The sequence below is a fragment of the Anopheles ziemanni genome, chromosome X (assembly GCF_943734765.1).
Source record: "Anopheles ziemanni chromosome X, idAnoZiCoDA_A2_x.2, whole genome shotgun sequence".
Lineage (NCBI taxonomy): Eukaryota > Metazoa > Arthropoda > Insecta > Diptera > Culicidae > Anopheles > Anopheles ziemanni.
This window is the reverse complement of record NC_080707.1, coordinates 3,978,115-3,989,377: the sequence shown is the minus strand read 5'-3', so window position 1 is coordinate 3,989,377 and position 11,263 is coordinate 3,978,115. Positions and strand designations below refer to the sequence as shown.

Sequence of the window (11,263 nt, the reverse complement as noted above, 5' to 3'; positions counted from 1 at the left end):
GAAAGGTATTACCGTGTCAATTAACATCCAACTATGACAGTACAGTGGCTATTAATACTTGTCAAGAAAAACATACTAATATTAGAAAAAATGAATCATACAGATCGTGGAGAATATTTTGTAAAACTATCCAAGCAAGTTATTTATGTTTAATATGAAACTACATTGCATCTTCAGAAAACATAGCTTCATGTGATAAACCAAACGACTCAAAACATCCAATCCACTGTGCAGTGTTGACGGCACTGTAATATTGATGAAAGGAGTAGCGCTGCAACATGTTGTACATCAAGATTACAGTTTGGTCGGAAGTGAACCGTCGCTTACAATGTAGTAGAACTCAGGCCCTTTCGGTTTCGGTTCCCACATTGTTGCTGTATGCCGGCAAAAACTCCGCTCGACTTTCTTTCGCTGCGAAACAAGCCCTCCGATTGCCGCCCTGATTTACTCCACGCGTGCAAGTTGCGTCCACGAGAAGTTCGGGTCCCTGGAGGTAGCGGCCAGGCCGAACGAGCGAACCCCGGTAGGCCTGAGGGATTCAAGGCGATGGTTTGGTTGGTTTGTTTACGTTGCCGACGGAGCTTTCGAGGAAGGTTTTGCCAAGCGGCCGAGATTGCGGTGAGTCGTTGCGGTAAAATCGATTCGCCAGAGTGAGGTGCTCCTTCGCGGTTCAGCCATCAATGGGTCAATGGTGTATGCCCTACAGAAAAGGAGCCCGAAGAAGTACTTCAAGCAGTAGAAAGTCTCTACAACAGTAATTCATACCTCATGTGAAATAGTAACACTTCCACAGCACGACAACAAGCTGAACAACAAACGTGTCGCAGGTCTGCACCTTCTCGAGCAATTACCCAGGATCCTTCCACTTTCAAACAAGTTTCCGGCCAAAGAACACCCACACACATACACCGTTAGTGAACGTAGACAATGGTTCAGCAATTAGTTCCCCTTCCGCTGTTAGTGAAAACGTCCAAAAAGACAACGATCTTTTATTCGGATTGATTAATCAAAGTAAGCTACGGTCAATGTAGGGTACACTGAGGCAATATGCAGCACTTAAGGATACAAACAACTTTATACCCAATTCAACACATTCCCAGTTTTATAAGTCGATCCCCTTAATAAACATCAAAGCAAAACAAAAATCATCAATGCAAAATTAAAATAATAAAAGCCGGTCTATATTGGCCACTGGAAAGCATTCAATTTTGTTTCCAAATAACAGTTGCTAGCATTTTGCAAGCGGTTTCTCTTCAGTGTTCGTTAACGAGCAGTGTAAATTAGTAAATTCATTATAAATTCAGTAATCGTTAAATAACAAACAATGCTCAGATCTGCTTCTATTTTGGTGTTATACAAGAAGACGAAGGCATTCTTTCAATACAATAAAATAAAATTTGACACTTCTGCAGGAAATGACAGTCAATGCATACAGGGCATCTTGCCCTACTTGTCCCTAAATGCGCTCGAGCAAGTTAGTGATGCCCCAAATCGAACTTTGAGGTACACTAAAAGAAAATAAACAAAACTACTAAAGCTGACAAATTTTGTGTTCGGCGGTGAGGAGCTAAAAAGGAACCAGGGGTGGGAAGTGTGGGGAGGTTAAATGTTGTTTGATTGTTAAAATGTTCGTTTCTTCGGCGGGCGTTCAGTATCGATGGGAATGAATTGATTTCGTGCTAATGCTATCGGTGGATTTTTATCGCAGGATGAACTCTTCGGGGACAAAGTGACCCTTTTTGTGATGAGCTACCAGTTGACGAGCTTTTCGAGCCTTTTAGCTTGCCGGCTTCCAGCGTTCTGGGAATTCTGGGACACACCGCACAGACTAATGGAGTAGGGCTGAGCGAATCAACAGATTCAGTCAACAGTTTGTTGTTCCAGAAGCAAGCAAGCGTAGCCGAAGGTGGACGAGCATAAACGTTGGAGATAGTTCTCAAAATGGACGCCAGTACTGTCGAGAGCTGGTTCAGAAGGTAAAACAAATTCCTTGTTCGCTATTCTCGAAGTTGAAACGTGCCAATGTGCTGCACAACAAGCTCTACAATGGCCGTCGGGCGACGCAACAATGAAGGCGATTGATCTGTTCTCTTTGCGTGTCCGGGGGATCCGAAATTAACGTGGCTCTATATCTGTATGATGATTTCTAATCTGCATCCTTTTTTGCCTGTTTGTGTGTGTGTGTCGCACTAGAATTCACTGGGTGATGGTAGTCTCCGGATTAAGCTACATGATGTACGGATCCGTGTGGAACCTACTGAGCATCTACCTGTACAACCCACTGACGTTCTACGTCGACACGTCGTAGTAAGTGTACTACTTCTTTGGAGTCAGTAACCACAATAGTCTTAAACACAGAACGATCCGCTTGATATTCTCGTGCCTAGCCTACACTGGAACACCACGTTTCCTGCCATCAGTGTCTGCCAGGTCGAGAATAGCGAAACCATCGCCGAAGTAAGCGAGGAGTGAGTATCAGGAATGAACGGAAGCTACTAGAGCGCCACCTAACGGGAGATCCCAACCTAACCTTGCCAGATACTTTGGAGCCGATCGAGACCCGCTCGTCGATAGTCTGATCACGGACATTGCGTTCTACGGTGGTACCTGCTACTCCTGCGAAGAGTGTCTCCCGGGCGGTTCCCAGAGCTCCACGGTGGACTGTGCCGTCCTGCGTAACTTCTCCGAGATCGTGCTGCGTCACCGGGCCGCCTGCGACCAGCTTCTCACCGGTTGCCAGTGGCAGCGGGAGTCGTTCGACTGTTGCAAGCTGTTCCGCCCGCTGGACACCGAGTTCGGGCGTTGCTACAGCGTCAACACGGCCAACGCACGGCCCAAGTTCGTCAGCAACCGGGCGACCGGACCTGGGCAGCTGCGATTCCGGGTACTCGAGGACGTGCAGCTATATCTGCATGACGAGTTCAGCGTTCCGCACGCATTCGTCGATCGGGCGTTGCGCGAGACCGTACTCTGGGGCATGCGCAAGGAGATCGCCGTGCGCGTGATCGAGACGGAAAACAAGGACACGGTGCAGGAGCTGCCCATCTGGCGGCGCAGCTGTCGCTTTCCTTGGGAGGTCGTAGGTGGCGGTACGTACTCCTCGCTTCTTGCAGAACCGTTGAAGTACTACAGAGAAGGTTTGTTTTACTACAGCCCATCAGCTGTACCGGCACTACAGCTTCTCCACCTGCTCGCTCGAGTGTTTCCGGCGTACGCAGCTGGAGTACTGCAACTGCACGCACCATCTGATGCCGCTAGCCATCAACCCGCCTGGTATAAACTCTCGCCGAGAGCCCAAGTGTCGTGTTTTATTTCCCATGATTTGATAACGGCAGCTGTGGTGTTTTTCTAATTTTGTCATCCCACAAAGCTGCGGGTGAAGTCAACACTCCTGTATGCTCATTCGAAGGGCTTGCATGTCTCACCGAGCACTCGGTCGAAATCGCTCAGGCTCGCAAACAGTGCCCTTGCCTGTCGTCCTGCGTCGAGCCGGAGTACTTCGTCGTGTACAAGTCGGAAGAGTAAGTATAACAGCATTGGTAAACCATTCCGGTTATGGACTTCCAGTTCTAGGACTCAGAAGTTTGCCAATTTTGCGTTGTTTGTGCACGTTCGGTTCCTTTTAGCCTAGAATAGTTACCAGACTAGCAAACATGGTTCGCCATCGCTGCCATAGTAGTAGTTGCCCCCGCGAATGCCTACGTGTGGTCAGGGTGAATCCTTCTTCTATTTAGACAAATGCCGGATGGAGTCGGAGATGATACTTTCAACAAATTATGGCCATTCTATGCGTTCTCGTAATTCCCTCCTGCTTTTCCTTTCACTCCCTTCCACGCCCCTCCCGCTGGAAAGCTTCTACCCCGAGTTGGAGGAGGAGGAAGGCCACGTTACGGTTCAGCTGCTTTCGTTGCCCCACGAGCGGTTCGTACGTAACATCGCGAAGACGGAGATGGATCTGTTCAGTAAGTATTCGGTCGGAGATTGGAAGATAAATATCCTTCGATCGGTGGCTCGCAACTGCAAACTCCACCTCTCCAACTCATTCTGCTCACTACCCTTGCCCTTCTTCTCGTCGGGGAGCAACTGAGCAGGATTGAACATTATCCGGCGACAACCGAATCCGAATGGCTTGTGATTATCGTTATTTATAAAGACTTGTATTGCTCTCTCTCTCTCTCTCCGCCTGCCTTTACCTGCACCCTGGACTGATATCAACCCCGGCATCCTTCATCAGTTGCACTCGGAGGACTGATTGGCCTTTTCTACGGCATGTCGTTACTGACAACCATCGATTTTCTCATCAACCTCTGCAGTCTGACGTTCGGCTCGATCTACCGCCGACAGTGGCCGACGCTGGTGCTGGCCATGGCGCTGGGCGCCCTTACCGCAACCCTTCGATAAACTTCATGCCCCTCCCGTACCCCCACTCCTCCTACTCTATCTAATGTCATTACAGGGTAGCTCCACATATTACGAATGGCAAGTAACATCCCCCTGGGGAAATTCGCAATGCCCCGGACATGATTTTCGCGATTTTACAGAACGAGGAAAAGATCGACGTCGAAGTGTAAGCATGTTCAGGTAGCTCATACTGATGAAACAAGTCATGAAGTCATTAAAGGCATGCAACAATTTACAACTTTAAAGGGGTGAAGTCCTAAACGGCAACCAATCAAAATAAAAGTCATTAAAAACGTATTCACTATAACAACGATTCATAAGTGGACACCGCGGCAAAGGTTACAAATAACAATTCTTGCATTTTATCGCTTTAACCTGTCGTTTATTCAAACTGTTATTTTTATAACTTCCTTAGCCCATTTCAGCAAAGATAAAACTAGTTTTATTGTAACTAAATCTTAACAATTTGGTATAATTTTCAAGCGAATGTTTTGTAATCAGTCAATGCAGAAAACGTTTTATCTATTTATTACTATTGGACACAATTTTTCATCCTTTGCCGTTTTTTGTTACCTTCCATTGCTTCCCAAATAACAATTTCCTGAATCAGTTTTATAACCAACTTACTTAGCAGAAACATTCGATTTTCGTCAACAGTAAAATTACATTATGCATTCACGACGTTTAAGAACTGGTTCAGCATTTTTCGATTCACTTGTCAACTCTAAACTTTCCATTACAGTCCACTTCGGAAAAAATGCACAACATTATATATTCTAAAAATTTCATGTATTTGAGATAAAATGCTTTTTATTAAAACGTTCATATTAGTACTAACTATTCGTTATCCGAAAAAGTATTGGTGTTACTCTGGTAGACATTTTTTGGGGCTCTGCTCGTTTTTTTAGAAAATATAATAAAAACTGATGTTGCTTGTTAGACAAAATTCAGAGCTATCCACAAAATTTCTTCAGTTTTGATTCATTTAGTTTATCGGAGAAATAAAATTGGTCATTTAAATGATATTGTGTTTTTACTTTCCGACTGCTGAATGAAATCATAACGGGGGAAACCTCTCAAGGTCAGTCGATATTAGCATAAAACACTTCGACCTCTACTTCCAGAATCACTTGGCAGAAAAGCGTATTAAATGTTGGCTAGCCACGCAGAGCGTAAACAAAACCATTAAATCTTAGTAGTGTTCTGATAATCCATCAAGGCCAACCTCTCGTTTGGGAAAAAGAAGTGAAAACACGCACACACACATTCCAATGACAAGCCAAGGTTCGCTGAAAGAGGAAGGAATCAATTAAAAGAACTATCTCCCGAGCGCGTAAAACATTCCAACCGAACCGAAGTGTCAAATGTTTTACGACTTGTCGGTTCGGCTTTTCGCACGCGACTAAGGACAAGGGTATTTTCAAAAAGACAATTGCAATAAAAACGCACTACGGTTTCGCGCACGGGAAATGGACAGACATTTTTCCCAAAGTGCATTTCCATTTCCCGAATGCATTGGATGCACTTCGTGGCTGCACTCGTGTCGGGGTTTGGTGGTTGGTCAAGCCGGCCACCACAGTGCACAGTGTTTTCCCGGGCATCCTAACATTCCCCTCCCCCACCCGCACTCTCCCGCTTTCTCCTCATCCCTTTCCGAGGGGGCTCCAATTAAATGCCCCATTGTTTACGTGTTTCATTCGCGCCGGGGAAAAAGTCTCCGTCGGCAAGCCGGAAAGATTGTAAATAATTAAGTGATGAAAACAGATTCACCTTCCCACACCATCCCATCGTCCCACCACCCCCGCCACCGCCTCCGGTATGTCATCTGTCGCGCTTCGGCTGCGGTTTGCCTTATTTATTGTCTCCTCCCTTATTTTTTCTTTTTTTTGCTTTCCTCTCGCGTGTCGGAAACGGAAACGTGGGCAAGGGAGGGAGGGGGAGGGAGAGGTGCGGAACTATATAAAAGCAATCAGCGGACCGGAGCGCTGATGCACCGGGAGAAAATGTTTATTGCGCGCGCTCTAAGAAAAGATTTATCCCGTGACGAACCGACGAACACGCAAGGCAACGGTGGGTAGGGGAAGGTGAGGGGAGGCGAAAAAGGGGTGCACAGTTATCGATGACAGCAATGGGGGTCGAGCGCGGACAAACACGCGGAGGGGATAATCACTATTTTGCAAGCGCGAACAAATTTCAAATAAAAACGGCGAAGAAAACCGTTGGTTCCGGGAAATGCACGTCTCAATTTTATGACGCTTCCGGTGCTGGTGGTGGTATACGACGCCGTAAAAGTTTGGTTGTCTTCGACACCTTGCCTTCCTGCCGATCGGCGCTTATCGCCGCCCTGCCAGCGTTTGGAAAACGCGAGGGAGTCAAAAACGAGTACTCGTTAAAAGTTTCGAGCCCGGATGCTGCTGCTGCTGGTGCGGGCCGGATTTGCCGCTTGCCAGCGCACAGGTGCAGCTATGTTGCACCCGAGACGGTTGCCAACCCCCTTCCCCAGCCGCTTGTCACCCACGTTTTGCATTTGTTTGTTGCAATTTACTGCAACGCTGCGGCGAGCTGGTTTTCTTTTTTTGATTTAATTCACGAAGTAAACGTAATTTGCCATCGTCTCGGTTTCGGAAAATTGAAAAGGAAAGCGCAGCGCTTTCCACCAAACCAGCTCGCACGATCGATGCCACAGCCTCGTGAACCATGACCGTACGCAACGGAAACGGTACAAAAGGCCAAACTTCTTACGAAAGCCGGAAAATCCTTACGCGATCGCGGTTCGAAACCGGAACTAGTACCGGATACCGGAGTTTCACACCACATCGTTTTATTATGACTCGCCGCGGTTTATCGAGTTCGAGAGCATTAAATGTTGCCCATGAAAAACGAGGCAAAAGGAAAAATGGTGACCCACTACTGGACGCGTCTGGGTGTGAAATAGAGAGAGAGAGGAGAATAATAGTAAGCTCGGTCGCAACTAGTTTACGTCTTTCCAATGCGTCAATGCGTCGGAACGAGCATGACGAGCGGTCGCATCAATGCCAACAGTAAGATAAAAAAAAGCAGTTAGTAAAATACGGGTACTAAAAAGCAAACACTATCAAACCGGCAGTAAAGTTTCGAAATTGAAAGTCAGTGACGAGCATGATTTTAAGTTTTCCGAACCGAAGGAAAAACCCCGAGCTCGGTGGCAGTGGTTTGCAATTGCTTAACGATACCGAAAAAAAATGGAAAACCAACGCGGGATAGAAGCAAAAACAACCGTAGTTCTTTGCAACCAACTAGATAAATTCCGGGTAGTGAACTAAAAAGAACATGAAGCAGCTGTTTAAAGAAGCACTAAAGCTTCGAAATTCAGTGTCGAAATTGAAAATCTAAAAACGGCTACAAAATCATAAACACTATAAAAGATGTAAAGCAGATAATAAAACAAGCGAGTATATAAAACTATTAAACCACTGTAAAACTTAGAAATTTAGTTTCGGTGACAAGTAGTAGGTCCAAACTGGAAGGAAAACAATACAAGCCAACCATGGATTTTGTTTAACAATTCTGTAAAATTAAAACACAAAGAAAGATAGAAAAAGTTGTGTCCCTCAAACTGTCCGTGTATAACCGGTTTGCAACAAAGCAGCTGCCGGTGACAAAAATATCGCACACTATTGATCAACCCTTTGAACCCAGCAAGCTTCATCAAACAACCCAGTAGTGCTAGTGAGCGAAGGAGGGATAAATGGCTAAAGTTTAAATCGAAATTTGAACGGACCTGCTCATTCACTGAAAAATTGTGTTGTACTTCGTTACCCCGGTGAGCCTTTGTTTTACTAGCTCGTGAACTACAGATTAACGACCTGGCGCCATTAAACGGATCTGGCTGAGGGAATGGATGGATCGACGCTGGTGTGGTGCACCATACGACCTAACTGATGTACCGTAAGATTGACGTCAACGGCGCGTGTGTGTGTGTGTATGTTTGTGTCTCAACAGAACGTTGTTGTTTGTCTTTAAACCGACGTACGGTGGTCGCATGATCCCGAGCGAAGTTCTCACCGTGACTCACTCCAACGAGCTGCTAATGACTCGGAAATGTCCTTCCCATACGGTGGTGGAATAGGCGAAACACGAAGCTGTGTAGCTATCATGCCATTAGACTCCTCTCGCATATATTGTACACCAGGAAGACATTCCACACCAGGTCCATCCCGTTCGTACTCGAAGGCTCGATTTGTTTGTGACCGAGAGGCATGACGGGCTCGACTAGACAGGTCCGGAAAGGATGATGACCTTACCTTACCTAACCTTAGCAATTTCCCTCTGGAGGCGTTCACCCGCGTCCGGAAAATAACCTATGGTCTAAGGCAGCTCCCTAGCGCTTAGGAGAACTTCTTGGAATGGCCTTGTAGGCTGTCGGAATTTGGCAATTATCATTTGTATGCAGAGTTTTACGCCGATGTATCCTGGCAGGCTTTCAACAGCTCCAAAAAAAAACCAAGTACCGAAAAGCCTTGGCGAGATATTGAACCTTCTTCCATTGTGTTGTGTTTGTGTGTTTAACTCATTAGAGTTTTTTTTCCAGCTCAAACCACGAATTGCTTCCCGCAACGGACCTTGAACTAATGTCCACTGCTGTCAAATCGTGTCGGCAGCCATATTGTGGTGCCATGACGGAAAACCTCATCCTCCAAACTGCCCAAAACCGACCTCGGTTTGGGGTCTCCGAATTTGCCTGAAAAGTAAGTACTTCCAACCAGGTAAGGTGTGCGGTGGTGGAAGTCCTTCGGTTCATTTCGTGTCGTTATGCATCTTCTCTTCCGCCCACCACACATAGACACACACACACACACACCCACTCCATTATGGATTTATTTCAAAGCAAGCGGTTCGGACCACCAGACCCGGACCTCGCTCGTGCCAATGCTTTCCATAATCCAGTGTGTCAGTGATGATGGGAGTAACCATCAAGCGAGTCCTTAACCCCCGCTCTCATCGCTACCCCTCCTACGGGTGGATACTTATGACAAACGTTCCAGCTAGCTCGCGGTCGTGCTCCGGTAGCACGACTTCGTTGAACTTTCGACCATCACACGCCAGCACCTGCCAAACCGTGGGCGTGGAGAGGGGGAGACTGGGTTGGGTACACCGTGGGCGGTGTAGACAGCCTTACCTGCCCCAAGCACTCGCACTCGTGCCACTCGTACTACTACGAGCCGTAGGGGGAGCTTACCTCGGACAAAATAAAACTGTTAATACCTCTGACCCACGCCGAACGGGGGGAGTTGTTTACGTGTGTTTGTGTTTGCGTGTCCTAGAGACTTCCTAGGTAGGTAGTACCTGAAAGCTTGAAAATAACATCATTTCCACTTCAGTCGGCACTGGAGCGGCTGGCACGGTTCGGTTTCGCTTCGGGAAAGCTGGGTTTCCTGGGCTCGAAGGCTCAGGTGTGTCGCTAGCAGTGGGCTTTGTTTTACGTTGTCAGTGCTTTTCTGGCAAACCGTTTTTGGAACAGTCCTGAGCGAGATTCTAGCTTCACAGTGGTTATTTTCATCCGAGCCATGTTTCCCGGATGGCGACAGTCTTTCTAAAACCGGCCGAGAATTGACTCTGGCTGTAGGCAAACGTGAAATAAGTCGGAAGGATTCACTGAAAACGGTACGAAAGCACGGTGCATTGTGCGGAAGCAGGTTAACCATAGGCAAAATCAACTCCAGACCAGGTCGGTATTAAAACGAGTTGTCTTTAAGAGATAAAAAAAGGCAAACAGCAGCAATCAAACACCGCTCGGTGACAACCGGTACAATCAGCCACCAGCAAACCGTGTGTACACGAATTACGGAGTTTCACCAGAATTGACCCACAGGCCAGGAGTTTGTGTCTGGGTGTCTGAGACCAGCTAGCCAGCGGTGGACGTAAACAAATGGTTGCGTGGTCGGTGTGTCGGGAATCAATTAAACCCATTAGAATCGGTTACAGTAAACGGGTGTGTATCCCTGTTCGTGCGGTCTCGGTCCTGCGTCCGGAAATGTAATATCCCATTCCCCGAAGTACTGGTGCGCACCTGAGTAACCCGCAGTCTCCAGTAAATTCGTGCATAATTTATCGCATACCGTACCGCCTCCGATATTGCTGGGATTGTTGCTCAGTACCGCATGAAAGTGACCTTTTCCTCTGGCACTAATCAAGGCCTGTGGAGGCTTTCCGGGACCAGCGCGGAACTTTGGGCGTTGGCCGCTAGCGTGGTATCGATTTAAAGTTCACATACACCACTCCGGTGGGTCTTGATTTTCCCCAAAAGATTGTTATCTTAACCATAAGCACCAGTCACGGTGCATAAAGAGCAACCCCAATGACATTGAATACTGCAAGTGCACGGTTGAACGTGACAACTGCTTGGCAAACCTACTAGGTATTAGCAAGCTACCTGAAGCTACAGACTTTTTAAATCCCAAATAAATTTGAAACAATTTTGAAGGAGTAGGGGTATACTATCTCTTAGTAGTAGCGAATAGTGATCTCATGCTGATTGAAACGAGTCGAGATTTATATTCTGATACTTACAATCGTTTGCTCCTTTTTTCTATAACATTCTGGTCAGCCGTTAGGAGGCACTTCAAAGGACTGAAGACATTTAGTTCTGCTTTGTATTCGGGCTGGAATTGGAGGATATTGGTTCCTTGTTACAGGTGTTCTGCTGACGTGAAAACCCTGTAACGGAGCTGTAAAATAATACTTTGTTTTCTATGAGCCACATTTTGGTCAGGCCCATCCCTCGTAGAACTCATTCTGCTAATGCAGGTGATTCGTGTGCTCCACTTCAGTTTTCATGTTTACCTACTCCCCTATCCTCCCATCGCCAGCAGCAAGGAGCAAA

The 11,263-nt window shown here is 46.7% G+C and overlaps 1 protein-coding gene across 1 annotated transcript; it reads left to right on the top strand.

The window, feature by feature from the left end:
* The first annotated feature begins 2,233 nt into the window (after nucleotides 1-2,233).
* LOC131290574 (sodium channel protein Nach-like) lies at nucleotides 2,234-4,401 on the top strand. Its single transcript, XM_058319732.1, has 7 exons — nucleotides 2,234-2,307; nucleotides 2,388-2,468; nucleotides 2,539-3,089; nucleotides 3,154-3,273; nucleotides 3,371-3,521; nucleotides 3,853-3,962; nucleotides 4,235-4,401. The coding sequence occupies exons 1-7, from the start codon at nucleotides 2,234-2,236 to the stop codon at nucleotides 4,399-4,401; spliced, it is 1,254 nt and encodes a 417-aa protein (XP_058175715.1).
* Nucleotides 4,402-11,263: the final 6,862 nt, after the last annotated feature.

Bases quoted from the DNA above. Each gene is read 5' to 3' on its own strand.
- LOC131290574 (XM_058319732.1), top strand. From the start codon at position 2,234: ATGTACGGATCCGTGTGGAACCTACTGAGCATCTACCTGTACAACCCA. The intron at 2,469-2,538 runs GTGAGTATCAGG...TAACCTTGCCAG, and splicing joins ATCGCCGAAGTAAGCGAGGA to ATACTTTGGAGCCGATCGAG. The intron at 3,274-3,370 runs GTATAAACTCTC...CATCCCACAAAG, and splicing joins GCTAGCCATCAACCCGCCTG to CTGCGGGTGAAGTCAACACT.